This window comes from Papilio machaon, chromosome 13 (genome assembly GCF_912999745.1).
Source record: "Papilio machaon chromosome 13, ilPapMach1.1, whole genome shotgun sequence".
Taxonomy (NCBI): domain Eukaryota; kingdom Metazoa; phylum Arthropoda; class Insecta; order Lepidoptera; family Papilionidae; genus Papilio; species Papilio machaon.
The window spans coordinates 2271911-2294684 of NC_059998.1; the positions used below are offsets into that span (position 1 = coordinate 2271911).

Genomic DNA, 22774 nt, shown 5'->3' on the forward strand with positions numbered 1-22774 from the left:
TGTATCGATAAATTCTGAGCTTAAAAAGCTTTTATCAATATTTCTTAACCTAATTGCATTACTTGACATCGAAAAGAGTTGATATTTCACAATTTAACAAAGTGAAGAAAATAAAAAAGAAGACGGTGATAAAGGAAAATTTAAATAAAGAGAAAAGAACAGATTTTATTTTGCGTAAAATTATTTTCCATTAATTCATAAAAAAATATGTCGGATAAAGTAATATCGATCAAACGTAAACAAAAGATTATCACATCGTTACGTTACAAAACCACAAAGCGCTGAAGCTCCATAAATAATTTTATCTTATCTGTTGCGTTGCTAATCTGTGTAGGCTAGTGTCGGTGTGTAGTGCCATTGTTGACGTTAAATCATGTTGGTCGCCGGTGCGCGGCGCACGTCTCTCCAGGCGTCCCTCGACAAGGACCATGCGACACTCAACGGCGTTGATGAGGTAATTATTTAATCAATGTATGATAACAATGGATTAAATGAGGAAAGTTTTTATAAACTTTAGATAAATACCGAATCCTAATATAATAAAAAACTTTTTCTTTTTATTGAACCTCGTACATATTTATTAATATTAAAGGTGTAATAAGGTCATGACTATTTGTGATGATACTGTTATGATGGTTGATGGTAAACTGTTTATGATTGTATTATTGTTGTATAGTTTATAAATATTGATAACGTTATTTGTACTTTAAAATAGGTGGTAAAACAGGTGGTTGAACTCGACTTATCAGAAACAACTTCGTGACAAAAAAACAATGTAAAATTCTTAACACAGTGTAACTATTTTCAATTTCGTTTTATTTATTTGTGGCAATGTCGCAATAAGTAGAGGCTTTCAGTAGATAGCATCTACTGGAATAAAACTGATAACTTTAATTTTATTTTTCTTTAAGTACAACCATTAATGAAAATTTGTTTTATTTATCTTATCGATTGTTTCGGTACGCCTTTCCTTCAGTTTGTTCATTTTGCATTTACAAAGAAATGTAAAAGGTAAAAAATGTATGTGATACTTTGAAATAGCCTAAATTTGCCACTTATTGTGATATTATCAAATTTTGAGTTTATCTTTTGCATATTTGATATCTTTAAATTAAAAACTTTAGATCAGCTTTCATCAAATGTTAAAATAATCTGTCTAAAGCCCGCTACAGTTTTAACGGAACAGTTCGACTGTTCAGGTTAAAGTCTGTAGCGGCCTTAAAGCCGAGACCTTAATTGTATTAACTTTAATTTATCCTTTGATGAAAGCTTTGACAGACATAAAATCGAACTGTATTCAAGACGTTCGTTTGGAGTTGTTGTTGAAGCTATCGCGTTCTTGGTAAACCAGTCGCAATGCCTACTCAACTCATCAATTCAACTCATTGGTGGTTCAAACTTGACCAATTGTACGACTCATCACTTATTCCTTTACCATTTCCTTGAGTTCAATGTCTTAATCGATTAGTCTTCTGACACTCAACATCAATTTAAATGGCCTTATAGTTCCAATTCGTGTAAATTGACTCACAAATAAATAGAACACTCGTGTAATTTCAGTGTTAAATTTTGAGTAAGAAAGAAAGTACCAGAAAGGTCCGATAGAAGGGGATGGATTTGTCATGCGATTCATGTATAAATTGTGGATCTTTTCAAACTTTTCATTCGTATGATAAATCTCAGTTTTCTGTACAAATGAGGATTCCTCAAATGTTGACACATGCTTGTCATATTCCATTTGTATCAACTATGATAGATATCAAATAGTTATTTGTCATTATGATGTGTTTGTAATTGTATACTGTATAAATGGTGATTGTCAAGATAAGCACATGAGTCGCTCATGCCTTGCTGAAAACAAAGGAATACGACAGCCATTAGGAGCTATGGCCGCGTCAATTGCTGCACTCCGTCGACTCCGTTTGGATTGTATAAATGCTGATTATTAACTCTGGTTTGGTTACGTTCACTCTACTTTCAACCAGTTTTCTTGTTCGGTGAAAATGACGAGTTGTCGTGGGGTAATTTATCCTTAATTATTTAAATTAATCTTTTCTATTTGTAATTATATCATATATCTTATGTATAATAATTATAGTTAACTTTATGCGGAAATACATTTTCGTAAACCATTTTTCTCATATATTTTACACCGAAATTACTAAATATCAAAGTATAACTACGTTATCTATACTAGTATTTTTTTGGAATCAGAATTGAAAATCAAGGTCTACTCTACCGCGTAAGGTATTGAGTCATACAACGTAATCTAAGTCTACAATAGATATTGTCTTACGAATAATTTTTATTTCTTGATAAATTTATATTTTCAGATTTTTTTTTTCAATTGCCAGTTATGGATGGTCACACCCTCTTTTATCTCTATTTATTTATCTATTGTATTTTGACCAAAAAATACGATAATACTTTCAATATATGAATCATTTTATTCATAGTATGATTCACGTTATTTATTTATACTTCATTGTTTAACATACATAGTGCTAATGGTTCTAGTAAATTCGCGCTCCTAAATGTGACTGAAAATCCTATTTAAATTAATTTTGCCGTGCTAATTTTTAAAAATAATTTTAATTTTGCCAACATCCTACTACCTAAATGATGTTGTTATGTCATATCTATATCCTTTGAAACAATCGCTTTGGTTTTTGTGTATTATAAATGCGAAAGTTTAGATGATAGATGGTTTGTTATTTGGCATCTTCAGAATAGCTAAAAGGATCGGAATCGAGAGCGACATCGAGTAACTTCTAATTGTAAAGTTCTTGTTGGAGTGGTGTAGTCGGAGTCAAAGACAATGCTCATTGCTCAGACCTCGGTCCCAGGTCGGCCGTGGCAATGTGTGCGTGTGCTCGCGACGGTCGACGGCACACTACTGCGCCGCACGACATCGATTCGCGGCTCAAGCGATCGCCTCATTCAGTCACCAGTGCGCAGCACGACGGGAAACAAGTGTTTCAAGTTATACACGTTTTTTATTTTTAAGTTTTTTTATGCAACCCTGAGAGGAAGAAAACTAGTTTTAAAACGGACACGACTCCTATATAACTTAACTAACTATTGAAATAGCTACGGGAGCTCCGCGCTCGATCTAGCTAGGTTTGTGTGTTGAGTAATATTCAGTGTTAGTTGCAGTGCTTGTGCTTTTGATAGAAACGGACGATTTCGTTGTGAACGTGTTCCAATTTGGGAATTCACCACGAGCGGGCTCAAAGAGATTTACAGTCAAGTGAGTAAAACTTGCTTAATGAACGTCTTTGTCGTCTTTTGCGATATGCTAACAGTAATTATTTTTTCTTAAGACTAATACTGCATAATTAATTACTTAATTAGTTTATCATAACATTTACTTAGTTGAACTATCTATATTATAAATATAATATAAATAAATTTTATAGAAGTAATTAGAAGCAAAGACGATTTAAGTGTGATAAAAGTTGTAGCGATGGACCGTTGACAAGTTGGTGTTTCCACCACGTCACTGCCGCGACTGTACGCGCTGTAGCGCTAGTCTTATCTGGCCCGACCACTTTTGCATATTTTATTGGGTTGTTTTGTAGTCGTATCTTCTGGCGTGTGCCCGATGTGACGTCACGATTTTTTGTTTACCCTGTCAAAAATTTCCATATCATCCGACTTTAAAAATTAATTTCCAAGTAAAAAAATTTCATCTAAATGGCACAAGAAATTGCACAGTTCTCCTTTATATGTTTATTATAACTTTCACTGCAAACGCTGTTACGTTTTTATTGCCTTGTAGTAAAATAAAGTAAGTCAGGGATGGCGGACCTTTACGTATCAACGTGCCATTTTTCCCATCGTGCCATCAAATAATTTTGACAATGTGCCTATTGGGAACAATCAGTAGGGTAGGGATCACACCTCATATAATAATACCTAATTAACACTTTTTTTCATTGCGCATATTGAATTTTGTGATAAACGACGTGCCCGAAATATTGTGTCGCTAAACTAAACTTAACTAAAATGATATCCTAAATTAAATATCCTAATACGTTTTATAAAAATTGTAAACAATTTCAGTTAAGGAGTTACCGAAATGTGTGTGTTATCTATATAACATACTTGAGCCAAGGTCACGTTTTACGTATAAACTATTTATCACTTTGTACGTACACAATCAAACGCTCAAAAACATTTGAACTGGAAAACGTTCGTTTACCTTGTATTTGTTTTTATTATTGTATTCTTAGCATGTGCTATCAATATAAGGTTGAAGTAAAAAATCCATAATTTTAGGTGGATGGATTTAGTGATCGATATCACGTAGTGTCGATCGTATAATTTTATTTTTATGCTCGTTATAAAGGTGACAGTTCACATTAAAAAGCCTTCAGCTGTTCTTTTCTTAATATGTGAGTTAAAGGTAGGCGGCTGAAATTGTTAATGGTGTTTATGGTCTTCGTCCATTATGTTTAAATTTTGCAATTTTAATGATTCATATCGCACAGACTGGCTCTTCGTCAAAACGTTGATAAAATCACAAAGATAATCGAAATTAGTTTATATTTAAACTTTAGTTTGATTAAATTTATAGCTGTTTTATTATATGTATTTTGTTTTAACAAAAATATAATAGGGACTCTCTTGTTGATAGAGACTAGAGACTTACTTGAACTTGTACTTCTTAACCTGAGTGTTTGCTCTAAAAACTTGAGAAAAATCCGACCGAGACCCTGCTATATGTCAAGCGACACTTGAGAATATTGCCTGCTTTTTTGTTGCATAAGTACTTTCATACCGTGGGTATAACATGGGACGGTGTTTTAATATATAGTCCAATTCAATGGAAATGAGAAATTATAAAAAACCTATCTAAAAATACCTTTTTCGGCTGTAACCACACATACTTTTTAAAAACAGACCTATTTCTATCAATTTAAACACCGAAAATTCCAAAATAAATTCATAGACAAGACATTGTCTGCCAGTGACATGTAAAAATATAATTTCGTCTTGCCATTGAATTTGATATATACATTGTTACACAATAGGCATTTTATTAGTTCTCAAACAAAATAGAGTTCTAAAATCCTTTATGCTCTATTCGTGATGAACACATTTGTATATTATATGTTAATCATTTGTGGTTAGAGGCTGTGATATACTGTGCGATTTTTGTAAATAGTCCAAACCAAATCCAGCACTTATTAGGATCTATCAGCGAAGTTTAATGTAAATATTTTTTATATATTAACGCTTACAAGGTGTTAATATTTCACCAGAAGGAGAGTAGGCTTTTAATGTAACATATGCCTGACTTTTGCACATTGTGTTTAAGATGAAGGTATTACCAGTGAACACCCACAACAAAGGATTGTCTGCCATTATTTTGCATCTATGAGGAGAAGTAAAAAAAGTTACTCTGGCTTGGAATAACTTTTTTGTCTCAACCAAAACTATATACGAATGTAGGTTTTAAATTTTCGCTTCTTTATAATCTTGTACTTAAATATAGTAACAATTTAATTTTAAATAGTTAAAAATATTTTGTATTTGTGTAGTTAAATATGCGTCGTGTTACATACGCAGTGAAAGTCGATGTGCGACATGCTCGGTGTTGCCAGAACCCTCTAGAAAATATACGGACATAAAGGACGCAGTTGTTCTGCTAGCTACGTCAACAGATACCTAGATATATTTTACATTAATTGTCGAAATCAAATAATTCATTTAGCATATCGTTTTATATTTAATTCTTAAAGAAGTAATACAAACCGAAATTTTGTCATGGGTACAAACTTCGATGGAAAAGCACTACGTTGCAAAAAATATTTTGTAACTACTCTACTCTTGATTTGAGTTTTATAAGAAGTTGAAAGACGTATCTTAATTTCTTAGTACATTGTATTTATATTTTTTTAATAGTAACTAAAATTCTACTTTTGGGTTACGGCTGTAATACGATACCATCTTGCAATTTGAATGAAACATATAAAGTCGGTTTGTCTGTCGAATTGTCGGTTGCCATGCAAGTCTGATCGCGACATCGTGTTCGGATGTCGTAAGACGAGGCTCGTCCGGGCCTATAGAAAGCTCCATGGAAAATTCCACTGCAGTGGTTTAACCGTACTCGACGGTTCATTCTCCTTTACCTTTTGTTATGACACGCATCGATGCTTAGGTTGTTCTTCTATTGCTTATAGAGTATCTATAAGAATTAAACTAGAAATTAGGAAAGAAGAAATTGTATTAAAAAAGGATTAGGGTATTTCTTCCGTATACCTGATTACTGACAACGTAAAAGCTTTTAACCAATGTTTACTGTGTTTAAGACATCAAGGAAAATTTCATTTAAAATTTCTTATACGAAACTAAATTCTTGTAGGTCATGTGGGTGACATTTCATTTAATTATTCCTAGCAACAAGAACGGAATAAAATTCAACGCTAGTTTTTATACATTTGTAATTTAAAAAGTACCTAGAAATAAGATCTAAAGAAGTGATTACTGTGTAGACTTATCGCTTCAACTAACACGCACTCTGGCAACATCAATCTGATTAATAAAGCGAGCGAGTGTGGGCGTTAAAATGCTGCTAGTAGCAAATACAATTCATGCTCCCATTGCTTTAGTTATGAACATGCCACCTGTCATTTGCGAATGTTACGTAATTTTTTTAACACGACCATCGATAGTTCAAGCTCAAGGCAAAAGGCGGCTATTACTATTATTATTCTTTTGATTTTTTTTTAAAATCTATTTTGCTGAATAGTTTATCGCTGTGTTTTTTTCGTAGAATTATCGCGAGTGATGTGTTCAAGGACATATTAATATATTAGCCATGATTAATACAGATTTTCCGTGAATGAAAAAGATGAGTCAAATTTTTTGGCTGATGCCAATGCGCATAGCATTCACCGAAAACTCCAGTACATCTATGAGTTGTTCTATTAAAATCTGATATAATATTTTTGCTCTACGTTCCAATTAAATTTATTTTACATTAAAATGGTATGTCGGTGGTAGAGAACATGTTTTTCATCTCCGTGTTGATACGTTTCCATCTCATCATTCTCTTGTTATTAAATAGGATACGAACTGTGTTTATAAATAGCTGGCGCCATGTTTTGATATGACCGGTATGTATCTACTAACGTTAATTGGTTTCTTCCTATATTATGTATACTATTACCATTCCTTGATATTTAGCACATAAACGTCGGGAAAGTGCTTCATTATGCATCATGTAGTACTTAAAATAAAAACATTTTTATAGATTGTATCGTATACTTTGTGATAAAAAGACTTTGTTTGCTCTTAGGACCGAATGTCAAAAATGTAAAATACTGAGAAGATTGAAAAGCTATTGTTGTATTTTTACTTATCCACTTACCCCTTAATTTCATTGTTTTCATTGAAAGTTTTAAATTTTTAGTCTTCTGAAGTCATTGTAATATTAACCGAACTAACCATCCAATTATTATTTTCTAAAAGCGATTGTTATGTAAAAAAGTATTAAGTTTAATTTAAACAATCTTACTTCTTATCTCACTAATATTGTAAATACGAATGTTCAGATGGATGGATGTTGGATAGATCTTTGTTTGAAGATATCTTAGGAACGATTCAACTTGATTCTTGATGAAATTTGGCACAGATGTAGAACATAGCTTGGAAGCCAATTACTTATTTTTTAATACCGCGCGGACGGAGTCGCAGGCGATAACTAGTTATCCAATAAATGAATAAGTATTTAATTCTAAAGTAATATAAAATAGAGACAATGTAATGTTGCTTTTAATGGAATTAAAAACCTAATTAACTTGCAAATTATTTTCTAACTTGTAAGGGCAGGTGTAATTAATTTTGCGTCGTTCTCGAACTGGGCTTCGTAATTAGGTCAGTGGCATCGGAACACACGTTACACGAACGTATGTAACACTATCATAGATCTGTGTCGCTCTGAGCAAGATTCCCAGAACGAAATATTGTGTAAATTTGTATTGGGTAGCGAGCGAGCCCGGTACCGACCTACTGACCCATATGATATCCTGGTACACCTAAAACTATTTATGTTTCCCTGTATCTTTAAAGTTTGTTATAAAATTATAATAAAATTAATAATTAATGATCCACATGAAAAGGAATACAAGCATTAATCAGACAATAATTTTTAGATTATTTCTGCCACTTTCATTTTGTTCTGGAATCAGGTATCCTTTTTTTATTCCGTAGCGTACCTATAATACAGTCAAAATCTGTTATAACGACATCGAAGGGACTACTCATATTGAGTCGTAAAAACCGATAGTTGTAACAACCGGTGACAGGTATTAATAGGAAAGATATGTAATAACATTCAGCCAGGACCTTTGATTTTGGTCAATTTAACCGGTATGTTGTTCTAAACGATGTCGCTATAAACGGTTTTGACTGTATTACCTAACTAATATTAGGCAGCGACCGATCCGTGCGCGTCAGATTTGCGGGTGCGGAGTACGCGAAATGTACCACCAAGGGCTGCGTGCAGGGTTCTATCGGGGGGCCTACATTTTGGAACCTGCTGCTGAATCCCCTCCTGGTGGAGTTAGATAGCGCGGGCACACACTGCCAGGCATTTGCCGACGATGTGGTCCTGATGTTCTCTGGGGAAAGCTCCTCGGAAATACAGACCCGTGCCAATGCGGCCCTCGCCCTTGTCCAGAAGTGGGGAGTTAGGAACAAATTAAAATTCGCGCCTGCTAAGACCAAGGCAATGGTCCTCACTAGGAGGATCAAATACGACTCCCCACGTCTGAACATGGGCGGAAAGCCCATTGAGCTGGTTAAGGAGGTCAAAGTCCTGGGCTTGACAGTTGATGATAGACTCACCTTTAAGACGCACGTCGCAAATGTCTGCATCAAAGCGCAAGGCATCTATCGTCAACTGTCAAGAGCTGCCAGAGTTTCCTGGGGGCTGAACCCAGAGGTCATCAGGGCCATATACGTGGCAGTAGTGGAGCCTACCATCCTTTACGCGGCTAGCGCGTGGGCACCAGCGGCGAAAAGGAAGGGGACCTTGAAGTTGTTGAACCGGGTGCAACGGGGGTTCGCGCAGAAGATTGTGAGGGCGTACAGGACTGCGTCCCTAAACTCGGTACTAGCACTTGCTGGGTTGCTTCCTCTGGACCTTCGGGTTCAAGAAGCGGCCCTCCTTTATGAAGTAAAGAAGGGTCACTCCCAGCAAGTGCTAGGGGACCTTGATTTAGAATTACCGGTCCCGTACGCCCAGACGCAGCACCCGGTGCACCTGGAGGGGCTGCAGTTCGACTGCATGGCGGACGGTGACGAAGTGGCCCAGGGAGCTGCCGTCGATGTAAATATTTACACCGACGGTAGCAAAATTGAAGGTAAGGTCGGCGCGGCGTTATCCATTTGGGATGGCGCCGCGGAGACTCTTTGCCGGAAATTAAAGCTGGGAAACTTCTGCACCGTATACCAAGCGGAACTGTTGGCCCTGTACGAGGCAACCCTGTTCGTGGTGAAGAGCAACCGACGCTCGTTTGGTCTTCATTCCGACTCCAGGTCCGCCCTCGAATCAGTAGCAAAAGGCGATTCCCTCCATCCCCTTGCAGTGAAAGCGAGAGAGAATGTACGAAAGAGCAGAGAGCAAGGGAAGGATGTCAGATTGTATTGGGTGAAAGCGCATGCCGGGGTGGAGGGAAACGAAAGGGCGGACGCACTTGCAAAGCAAGCTGCGGTCGGAATGAAGACCAAACCCAACTACGACAAGTGTCCCGTTTCATACGTCAAGCGGCAACTCCGCTTGGAATCGCTTGAGGTATGGAACGGGCGCTACAGGGACGGGGAAACTGCCTCGACAACCAAGGTCTTCTTCCCGGACGTCGTACGCGCGTTCTCCGTGCTAAGAAAAATAGACCCGGATCAAATACTTACGCAAATTTTTACTGGGCACGGGGGGTTCTCCTCGTACTTGTGCAGGTTCCGCTGCAAGGAGAGCCCCTCGTGCATCTGCGATCCGGGTAAAGAGGAGTCCGTGTTGCATCTGCTCACTGAGTGCCCGGTATCTGGTGCGATGAGGGCCGGCGCTGAAATAGAGATGAAAAGTAAAATTAAGTTAGAAACAATAAGAGAATTGGTAGAAAATAGGAAAACTAGAGAAAAATTCTTGGAATACTGCAAAGCGTCGGCCCTCTTAGCTATAAATAGAAATAAGACCTGAGATATATTTGACTCACATTCGTAGCTCTTAAGTATTTATTATTTATTGTACATATAGCCCTTTTGCCCTAGTTTTAAAAATTTTACTGCTTTTTAAATTGTAAATGGATATTGTTATTGTATTATTATTTTAGTTGAAAATTTTAAATGTACATAGATATCTAGTTGTAATATTTTATGGTTTATTTATATTTAGTAATTTATGTTTTTAAATAGAGCTAAGACACGAATGTGATATTAATTTAAGTTTTATGTATATTGTTTTTAAAATTATAAATAAAGAAAATAAAGAAATCCGCACCCCAGGTCCCTGACCTTGCCTATGTTAGGGGAACGAGAGGGCGGCATAGCGCCGCCCATAAAAAAAAAAAAAAAAAAAAAAAAAAAAAAAAAAAAAAAAAAAAAAAAAAAAACTAATATTAGGCATTAGATAATATTCGAACTTCTTTGTGTTTTGTTAGAAACCATAAATATCTTGTTGATATAATATTCGTGGAAGAAACACAAAAAACTCATTGACGGTCAAAGTTAATTTGGCGGTAAGCAGGTCAAAGCCAGACGTAATTACTAATTAGTTTGTTAGTAACAAAGGTATCCGTTAGTGATATTGATAGAGCATAGAGAATATCTTGTACTCTGATTAAAGAATTAAAACCTATTGTAACCTTTGTAGAATATAGTTTTTTAAATCTAAGATAGTGGCTAGTATGTGCTTCGATTAAATACTTTTTCGTCATTTAGTATGTATTTATTATGATAAAATATTAATTTAAAATTAGCACGTATCTTGCTTATCAAATCAATGTTTTTCTTTATAATAATCGATTGATCGTATAATTTTTAATTCTTCGGTAAGTTTTCTAATTAATAATAACTAATCCATGTACATATAATGAACTTTATCAGAAATGACGTAAGAAGCAATCATATTTTTATACGAACAAACCGATAAGCCAATTATTTTTATAATTAAACTTCATATTAAATTTGCGATAATCTTACCCTAATAGGTTATCCTAATAGCCCGGTGCCGTCAAAATCTAAGTAATTAGTAATAATTACTATCAGTTGTCGGAAACACCCACTTGACATTTCCTGAGTGGTTGCCAAAGAGTCCTAGGATACATGTGATTTGTCACAAATCGTTCCGCGCAACTCGATTGCAGGAAACACACGAGTTGCGCAGTTTTACATTTACGCTTTCTATCTTTAGCCAACAAAAATTTATCGGCACGTGAAAGTTTCGATTGTTTCTGATGCAGATTTAATCGAACGTAAAGCTAGCGCCATACCTTCAGTTATAATTGAACAGTCACGCTGACTTTAGTTGGGGTCGTGAAAATTGTATCTTAATAAATAATGTAGCAAGAAACTTAGCAAATGAATATGTCATAACTGCCTTATTTTGGTCTGCAGCAGATTTCAACATCTTGTTTTGAAAATTGAATTAATTGCTTCGCTGACTTTTAAGATGACCAAACGCTAGATATTTTAGCAGGATATATTACGGAAAGCTCAGTAAAGATGTTTGTTGTGTTTTAATTTAGAGTTATTAGTAACATAATAGCGCATTGCAATTTCCATAAGAAATATAAAATCTAATGAACTCAAATCTGTAATATCAACTGCTTTACTATGTAAATTAAATGTCGTATGCCAGTTATATAAAATAAGAGATATATAGAGGTTTGTTGAGATTTCGAAATGTATGATTTAAATAAAACAAGAAATTTAAAGGATCATTAAAAGATATTTAATTGTTTGATGTCTGAGAAACATCGGGCGGTCTCTTCGGAACCGGTTCCGAACTCTCAGTCAAACATGCATGAACTCATTGAATTTGAAAAGATTCGGTATTTTGGATATGCGTATCTTTATGGTATGCAAGCACAAAATTCAAACACTGTTTAAGTGCAGAATGTTACATTAAAAATATTAGTTTTTTAAAGAAGACTCAATATCAAAATCATCAGACAAAGTCCATTTGGAACTTGGTCTACTTTATAGTGTTTGTGCATGTTAGATAACTTTGTTGCCCGACGACACATTCTAAGGTGTGGTTTGCAGAAGCAAGCCAAGTTAATTTTGTATATTCAAATTATTTTCGTCCGTCTATTTGTGTTTGACGTTGTACGTGTTGCTCAGCGGTTCGTTGGAGAGGCAGTGTGGGGCGGGATCTCGCGTCACGTAAATATACTACGGGCTTGGATTCGATTTGTTTCGCGTCTAATTTGGTGACGCCGGCGGGACGATCGACGTAATCGATGCGTGGTTGTTAGCGCACAACTATTGCGTTTTGCTTACGTCACAGGTCATATACGATTTGTTTTCTTCATGCGCTGTTTAAGATTAGCTACATGTGGAAATATAATTCCAGACTGTTACTCGGTACAATTTTAAGTTGTCCTATAATTATATTTCACCATGATGGAGTATTCGTTTATATATGGTAGAGGTAGAGTATTCCGTGAAGGCAATTCTTTGAATTGAACCTCGAGTCGCCCTTGCGACGACGTGACTGCCCCAGGCAGGACAAGACCGGCTTTCTGGTTTGCAGCCATTACTTGCATATAAAGTGGTAAAAATATGCATATCTTTCATAAGCTAGATTTTTCACGTTATAGTGTTAATGTTATGATTTTTTTTTTGCGCAGTAAAACATTGCTATACTGTATAATTATGTTTTATTATTTTATGGTTTATCTCGTTTTCAGGGGAATTTTCTACACTAGAAAAATTTATACGTGTCTTTACTCTTATGAATATAATAGCTGTCGCCCGCGACTCCGTCCCCGCGGAATTAAAACGTAGCCTATGTGTTCTTCCAGTCTATGATTGTTGTAACGGTGATATTTGGCTTACAAACATCATGTGATTCTGTAATAGAAGTGATGATAGACAACTTGTCAACAATCGGTATACTAAATGAAATACAAAGTTCGCCAGTTATTATAATACGGGACAAAGTTTTACGTCATTGAATACCTTTAGAGTAAATAAACAAGTATATAAGCAAGGGAACTAAATTAGACAATCTTACTAATATTATAAATACGAATGTTTAGATGGATGGATGGATGTTTGTTTGAAGGTATCTCTAGAACGCCTCAACGGATCTCGATGAAATTTGGCATGGATATAGAACATAGTCTGGAAGAATACATATGCTATTACTTAGTCACTTTTCAACTTGCGGACGGAGTTGCGGGCGACAGCTAATATAAAAATATTGTAATAACTAGTATATGTAATTTCTTGATTCCTTTACTTTCTTGCTACAATTTATTATGACTAAACATTATCAAACATTATTCCTTTTCAAGGTCTTTTTTCTTTGTCAATGAAAATTCTTTATCAGGAAAATAGATACAAACGATAAATATCAAAATATCGTTAAAAACAGGAAACGAAAACATCTTAAAGATTTAGATTTAAGTGATAACTCCTAAAACTAAAAGCTTAGATATTATTCATTTAGTTTAGATAGTTTTACTACGAAGTAAAAAAACTCTCATTTGTTGTATATTTTAATTATTTTTTGTTGACAATGTAAAAAAACGAGTCATAAAATATTTTATTACGAAAGTAATAACATTTTATGTTAGTTTTAATTTATATTTTACTTGGTATTGTATGTTTGTTTAAAATGTTGTTGACTCGTGCGCGTGTTGGTGGACGACCTGATTGTGAAAGAGGTAATGGAATTGCATCAGAAAGTATTGTTGCTTTGTCAACTTCGTAGTCATTCGTAATCCTATTAGTTTCACCGATGTGAGTTTAAACAGTACCTTATTTATTCGTTATTTTCAATAACAAACTCAAGATAAGTATTGTAAAAAAAACAAATTTCTCTAAAAAGATTGCACGACTAAAGTAAAGACTATAAAAGTTAATATTTAAAGTAATAGGAAAGAAAAAGTTGATTCAAGGTTGTACTGGTCAAATAGAAATAAGAAACTGTTCGTTATCAATAACTAGCTTTTACCCGCGACTCCGTCCGCGCGGAATAAAAAATAGAAAACGGGGTAAAAATTATCCTATGTCCATTTCCTGGTTCTAAGCTACCTGCCCATCAATTTTCAGTCAAATCGATTCAGCCGTTCTTGAGTTATAAATAGTGTAACTAACACGACTTTCTTTTATATATATACATAACTACAGTTAAATAGTGAGGGATTTGTATGCTAACATTGTCTGGGGAATTTATATTACAAAATTCTTTTGTAAAGATAATGTTTGGAGGAAAAATATTGTATCATTGTTTAGCACTGCTATCTTTGTATGATGCGTCAGTTGCTAGTCGCCGTCTAATTGAATGAATTGAACAGAAAAACACTTGATAACATTCTCATGTTTGTATGACGTACTAATTTAAACATCATTTATTATGGCAACGTAAGACATTTGGACTTTGATGAATTGAAGATTTTGTTACTAAGGTATTTAAAATAGTTTATGTATATATTGCAACATTACACTGAATATATTTTGTGATTTTGTGAATTTTTATAAACATATAAAAAGTTGAAGCCTTACCAGCTCATATTTGGAACCTGAATGATAGATTCAGGTCACAACGAGAAAGTGACCTTGGATTTATGTCTCTGGCGAACGAAACGCAATCGCATCGCTGATAAAACTTGTTTTCATTTATTTAAAATCGTTTATCTTATATGTATAAAAGTATTCTAGAAATATTTTACCTACAATATTTTTTTATTTTTTGGTTTATATTGTGATATAGCAATGATTGAAACGTCATGAACCTTCATGGTGAGTAATAAATATTAGAGGTCGTAAATATTACAATCGTGAGCACAATTCAAACTGGTTTAAAGCAATGTGCAATAAAGTTGACTTGATGTTGAATTCATCGCCTTGAATAGTGAAGAAAAAATCCAAAATGAATTCAGGCTATTAAAGTGTTCTTTGTTCCAAATTTCCAGTCTATTGGAATTTGATTTAATTAATGTTGGTATTTTGTATAAAAGTGCTACTGTACAATGTATGTATGTAATAGATACATTCAAATAAAATGTAATTAATGAAGTTGAATGGTTTCTTTGTTTACACAACATTGACGTATACGGAATACAGGTATCTATGTACTTATAGGATAAACGCTTGCCTTAATGAAGATTAGCGTGACGTAAAAACACGTGACATTTATTACCAATAATTCCTTGCTCGTGAAATTAATCGTTACTTCATCTATATATATAAAAGAAAGTCGTGTTAGTTACACTATTTATAACTCAAGAACGGCTGAATCGATTTGACTGAAAATTGGTGGGCAGGTAGCTTAGAACCAGGAAACGGACATAGGATAATTTTTACCCCGTTTTCTATTTTTTAGTCCGCGCGGACGGAGTCGCGGGTAAAAGCTAGTTACTAATAATAAGGTCTGTTTTAATTGATTCACAACATAAACAGTTAAACAAGCATTTGTTCAGTTCTCCCAGGTAACGACAATCGTTGCACTAATCAGCTGATTGGCGACTCTTAAGCTCATGGTTTTCTTTCATTTAAATTTCACAAATTTTTATATTTGGTTTTTAATGAGTCTTTAATTGATGACTTATATTGATTTATATATTGTATACCTGACTAGAGGTGTCGTTTTCCTTAGCAAGCCTTGTTTGTTATAGCTCATACAAATATTAGCAATAGCTTTTCAGTGATTTTATCTGTTTCACTAATGATTTAGAACAAATGTATCGTAAAATACACAAGTTTGTTTATACAACACTGCCTGTCTTTGAATGAAGTGTATCGTAAATATGTACCAGATGGTATACGTCAAATCTTTCCACGTGTTGTCATTGTTCACGGGAACAAATATACGACTGTTTTGTTACGTGCAATTGTTAATTGTTTTGCACTGTTAATTATTTGATAATTTCGTTTTATCAATGCTCATGATGAAATCTCGCATGTCATTTGTTTTTTTTATCTAAGAATCAGAAGACTGAAGTCAAAATATATTTCATGACTGAAGCGATAAAATGCTGCTTTGCTTCGTGTTTCACATATTATATATCTTTTTTTAATTCTCTTAAAATGACAAAACATGTCATGGTGTATGAAAAAACAATGCTAATATTAATTATAATCCATGATATTATTACACGTGATGTTTTCATAATAAGCACTCTACGCCAAATGCCATGAGTTGTTTGAAATGGTGTAGTTGACATGTCTTACGTAAAAATGTTGATAAAACGTCACTTCTCAATGGACTGAATTGATATAAGACTGTATATTTATGAATATCACATGCAGAGTTTGGATTTATCATGAAAAGCACGATGTAATAATTAACTCCACGGGAGATCTCTTCTTAAAGTAACGTGTTAATGATTCTTATGTTTTATTCTTTAAAATATTAAAATGTGCAAATATGCTTCATTCCTCTGATATTCGTTATGGTCTATTCACACTAATGTGGAACGGTAGTTGTGGGTTATTTAACGCTCGGTGGCCTTCGGCGATACATCCGGCGTTACTCCTGATTCTTTCTTACATTGATGTAAAGTGAGATGGAAAGAGGGAGAAAAAAGAGAGAACTGTTCCTGTTAGTCTTTACGTGAGTAGCCGTACCGTACGTATATTTATACGGTGTTTATATTTGCAGGTGGACAGCGGCGGCGGTGGCTCGGCCGAAGTGATGGTGTACTCTCTCGGCTGGGGCATGGGCGAGCCGGAGCGGCGTGCCGTGGACCGCAAGCGCGCCCAGCCGCCCTCCGCCACGCACGCGCTTTCTCTAGACGAAGGTCATGAGGTTGATGTCTTACCCTTACACAATCAGGTAAGGATCCCCATTATATTGGTCTAGCTTTTTTTCTCACAGATGATCACTGTTTTTATAGACGTAGATGTAACAGCCATATTATCTAACATTGGTCACTAGCTCACTAGTAGCTCCATTTTTCTCAGGTAATTTCAAAACCTTACAAGTTATTTATATTAAAAGTATTAAACACATTTTGATCGTTTACTTACACCTCGAATGCACTGCCAATAATTTTTATTATTTTAATTTACTGAATAAAACTGGAACAATGTCCTTAATATGAAACGCATGTGGAAAATTCGAATCACGTCAAGGCTCTCGCCAGTTTTGTTTGCATCTTCGAGGTGAAGCAGTATAAACGTGAAATTTTAATTTACAACCAATTTTTTATGTAATTTTATACAAAGTAATTCATACAATGTGAGAATTTTTGTGTTTACCAAGATTATAAACCAGTGCGTATGAATATAAATAATTGCAATCGACAACCCTAATGAAAAAAGTCAATAAAAGTGTAGAATGAATAATTTCAACTCTGTAGAAAAATGCAAACTTTTTATACACGTAATTTATTTTTTATCTTTATGTTTCAAGGCGACATGACAGACTGATACTGGTCTAGAAATTTGTGGAAAGGCTAAATAAAATAATAATAAAATATTTCTAGTCACATTCAGTTTTGCAAGCTGCGTCACTCCAGACACAAATAGTTGAATGGCTTGCATTCCAGGTCACCTAGTCTCTGGAATAACAAACGATAAATTTAAACTAACGATGTATCTTTGTGAAGAGTACAAGACCTTGATTATATTCAATGAGTCTCTGGTTTGGTCATTATTAGCTGTATTTGTATTTTTACTTAGTGTGGAAAAATGTCACTACGCTATGGATATTTGACTTAGTGTATTTAGATAATAATATGATTGGTAGCAAGCCTTACTGTCGACATAAAATGCAGTAGATTTTATAAGCATTGTTCGTAAAGGTAAGTTTCAGTACAAGGCAACCATTATTCAAATTCACGTCCACTTTAGTAATCTAATAAATTTGAATAAACTCGCTTTAAAGACGCTTCTTGAGGACTTGGGTCTTAATCTCATGGTCAGTTTTCATTTTAATATATATGAAACTTTACATACATTGGATATTTTCTATTGCTGTAACGCATTTTCCTAAAAAACTACGAGATGCGGATCTAGTAAAACGCATTAGTTAGTAACGCTCTGGATCGTGAGTGATCGAGTAACGTTTACAACTGTACGTGGAATTTCCATATTAATCTAATTCCATTGTATGCCAATACTGTTATGTTGCAACTCGTGATCTAAAGTTTATGCTATCGTTTATTCGATGAATAAAATTATACAAAAATCGACCAAAATGTTGAGAACAACTAAAGTAGTTGACGAATGACCTTAGCAAAGGTCCAATAACCCAAACGATACTGGTTTATTCTCACACAGTCTGTGCCGGTATTAAATTATGATTGAAAAAGAGGGTTTTTGTTATCAGACCGGTCCCGTGTTAACCTGAGCAGTGTAAATGGTAGGTGCATGTAGTGTTCGTGGACGTCCGCAGGTTAGCCCCGGGCCGGGTCAAAGCACCCGTCCTTTTTTTTATGCCCCTTTTATACCGACGGCGCGGGTAGTAACGATCGTCCGGCCGAGTGCACTGCACTGAGCATTGCGATCACAATTGTGCGAGTTGTGCCATATGTGACCGATTATTAAGTGGCCTGCATTTTAAAGTCTCATACGATGAGACACAGATGTTGTGGAAAACGATTCAAAGTCTTGTGAGACACCTTCTGTGAAATGGAAGCAAAAATATTGCACTGCCTTTGTAATTAATCTATAGTAATTTGTTGGCCCTACATCTGACCTACGTAATACCTTTCTCTAATAAATTTGAACAATAGTTTGATCGAGAAAACCAATTGGGTCTGAATGATTGAAATAAAACAGAGAAGACGACAATGGTAAATATTATTCAAGTGGATAAGTTGCGTATGCAGACGGCCATTGTGTTCACCGCGGCAATACCTGTCGCAAATTTTTTATAGTTCTTTTGTAAAATAACCCGAACAATGCCCAGCGACTGCGATCACTGAATTTTGTTCTAACCGGTTTAAAATCGCTTAGGTTAATTTGCACGGCTGGTGTGAGCAAGTTATTCATGATTGTTCTTATTTATGTGAGCCGAAGAGGCTTCCCAAATGTCGCTGTAGTCTTAACAAGAACCTTTAATGATAGATAAATGAGATTCTAAACTTTGGTTATTTTTTAGGCGTATTTTAGTAACCCATAATGCCCCATTTATCTTATCGTCATGTAATCATTGAGTTGACAATAGCCGCATTGCTAATATTTTGTTTGCATTTACTTCCAATGTTTAATTTAATATTACTTGTAAAGATGAGACAGGTGTCATAAAGTAAAATAGTTACTCGTAGTATGATAACGATTCTAAATGTTTCTATGAATCCAACGAGTTAAGTGTCTGAGTCGTTTAGCTACTTTAGGACTGCTAAACTATGTTAGACTGTATTTATCTCAATGTACATTAACTACCTTAGTGTTAAGTAATGCTTCAGAAGGCATTTTAAATCACATGTACCACTATCGCCACGTAAAAGATCCTTATTATTTATTTATTTATTTATAATACAATGTTAACCTGAAATACAACTATGTCCCACAAAATTATTAAAAACCATTTATTATATTATCCTTATATTTATCCTTCGAGGTTTAATATCGGAAGTAATCAAGTCGGCGGTCATCTGGGATTCGAAGCTGCGACCGGTGGCCCGTAAATCCGGCACCTCATTAACAAAGATATTGCCAGCTATATGCCAACTTTTATTAAAATATATTCGCGGGTAAACTAATCAGTCGCAAATGAAAGTCAAATAACGAACAGGTTAAATTAATTTCGTATATCTTTATAATCGGTCGGATATTTTTATCGGATTACGGTATTGATAAGAGGACAAAGCACTGGCAACATTGTAACGATGTGTACTCGTGCCTTTGCTGTTTACTAACATAAGTTCTGAACAGGTATTGCTTTGTATAATTCCATTGATTATATTTATTTATACATACACCAGCGGTTGCCCGCGACTTCGTCGGTTCGGGATAAAAATAAATAGCGTATAATATGCTCGCGCGCATCAGCTACCTTCCCGTAAAACACGGTCCAGCTGTTCCGGAGTTTACCCGGTACAGAAAGACGAGCGGACAAAAGTTTTAAAAATTGATTTTGTTTTTTGTCTGTAATAGAGTGATTGGTGATAATTCGACAATTCGTAATTTAATAAATTATTTTTATCTTGGGGTAGGTACATACATTAGATAGACTTATATGTAAATGACATATATGTCATGTTTATATGGTACACACACAGTTGTCAGTTGGTTAAAAACATTATCGATATTTCTTTTTTTTTTCAAAATGTTATCTGAGATATGACGAAATGTTTTTGTATGAGCAAGTAAGCGCAATGTTACGCTTTTGTATGAGCAATGTAAATACACGATTAGGTATTTAAAAAAAATCTTGAGTATGAGGAATTACTTACGAGGGCTTCAAATTGTATTAACAAGGAAGTATTACGTAACGTAATGAACTTGTATTATTGAATTAATCGGTACGTGAGATAAAAGATTAATTAGCAAGTCCCCAGTATATACTCGTATGTGCGTTGAGTAACGTATCTAATAAATCAGACGTATGTAAGTGCCAAACGCAAAAGGGCAAGCTCTTAAACAATATGGGATATTATTAGTAGCATTAAGATTTAGAGTCGACAGCTTACTGGGAAAGCATTCTATTACTATAATACCTATGTATAATATTACATACTTTTTAATATAAACGATAAAGACAACGTTTAATAATTTAAGGTTTGGTTGTTATTTGCTACACGACTTCCTCAACCAAATAAAGCTTTACTTGACTTGATTGGTTTTGGTTATACTAGTTTTCAGATAAAAAGGTTGCGATTAAAAGAGATTATCACATCCGTATAACGTAGATGAGCATACATGGTTTGATGCTCTTGAAGTGCTTGAGTGGGTTAAGTTTTCTTAAAATTTGTACTATAACACAATTTAAGATGTAACAGATGTATAGGGATGCGCGAGGGCACTGTGCAGCTTGCACCTTCGAGATAATTGAAAAGACGTTTATTTTTGATACTAATTCTAAAGTAGAATTTCCTGAAAATCATTTCTTGTGTACATTACGAGCTTGGTTATAAATTAACTGGCGCTGTTGTTCCAGGTGGGCGGTCACACACGGCTGTTGGTGCTCAACGACAGCACGGTAATCAAGCCCCTCAACATCCGCGAGCTGCATTTCTACCAGAACATTCCCGAAGACATACAGAACTTCGTTCCTCGGTACAAAGGTGAGCCAACACACTTTTATACTAGAAAGATAAACATTATGCTCGGTACGCTTTAAGATTTCGCTGAATGCACCATTTTCATTGCATTTTTAATACGATTTCATTGTATTTATTTATTTATTTATTGTTCATTTTTATCATTTTGTCAATTTTAACTGTGTTCGATATCTGTTGTTTGATGTTATATTGTATTCGGAGCAGTAAGGAGGTTGCCGGTTTTTTTATTATTTTTTTTAACTTGTTACTTGAATCGATATTATATTACAGTACGATAGTATATTTGCGTCAGAGGAGAATCGATATTGTTTCCTGATTATTCATTCGATTGTAAAGAGAGCACTCAAGTGCTGTTGGCTAATGCTCTCCTTATTGCTTCTTTATCGTAATCATCATTTCAAATTGTGTATGATAGAGACGCATGAGAGTGAATACAGTGGGCCCCGCTGATTTTATTATTTCTATCGTACTCGAATTCGTAGTCATCGAAGACGTCATAGTTTTTTTTTTTGCTTTCAATTACAATACAATTATAAATAGCTGCGTTTTTATTTTATTTTTGCGTTAAACTATTTTTTGATTTAAAAACTATTGTTAGTCTTCCATAAGCAGTGTTATTTATAAGGAGAATTCATAGCATCCTGACCTTTACCTCTCAAGCTCTAGAATATTTGAATATTTATAATGTTCGACACGCCTGTTACATGGCAATGCGTTCCACGTGAATAAATACTCTGTTGTGACAACATTTATTACGACATTCCAATAAGTCCAGATTTGCTTCTAAAGCGGAACGCTAATAAATACAAAAGCGTTATGTTTTTTTTCTCTCGAATATATCAAGATTTCAAATGAACAAATGCACAATATAATCCGTGGTATTCAGTATACATTATTATCTACAACATTTTATTACTCTGTAGTTAAGGAATGAGAATGTAATCTATATTGTGCATCGAATAAATGGAACTTTTACCATTACGAAACGAGTATATCGTAGTTCATGTTCGGAATTATAAAAGTTAGAGAAGAAATCGCTTTAGTGTGTTGCGAAACTGGTAAAAGTTCACTCGAGTTGAGGATGCGGCAACGAGCCAGTGCATTGGTTCGTTGCGCGGCATGACTCGTGTGTAGTTAGGCGGCGGGCGTGGCCTGAGTGAGCGCGCGAGCGGGAGCGGGAGCGGGCCCGGGGTGAGGAACACAATATTAGTTTCCTTGTTGTCGCAAGGGCTGCGGCGCTGCGGCGAGCGGAGCGACGCCGGCGGCACTCCACACAACCGCCTCTAATAGCGCCCTAGCGGTAATTTTACATTATGGGTTTGTAAACCTTTACTTAAACCTACACACATGCCATCGACTATCAC

At 35.0% G+C, this 22774-nt stretch overlaps 1 protein-coding gene across 3 annotated transcripts in view; it reads left to right on the forward strand.

Annotated features, from left to right (window-relative positions):
• LOC106717929 (inositol hexakisphosphate kinase 2) overlaps positions 1-22774 on the forward strand; it is a 41517-nt gene that overhangs the window by 13589 nt on the left and 5154 nt on the right. Inside the window, exons 1-3 of one of the 3 annotated variants that reach the window (XM_014511897.2) lie at positions 359-454; positions 16841-17014; positions 21287-21413. In XM_014511897.2, coding sequence (XP_014367383.2) covers positions 374-454; positions 16841-17014; positions 21287-21413 — 382 coding nt within the window. In that variant the 5' untranslated portion in view covers positions 359-373. Of the gene's footprint in view, positions 1-358; positions 455-2838; positions 3251-16840; positions 17015-21286; positions 21414-22774 lie in introns of those variants that run through there. The other 2 variants (XM_045680405.1, XM_045680406.1) reach the window with 2 other exon arrangements.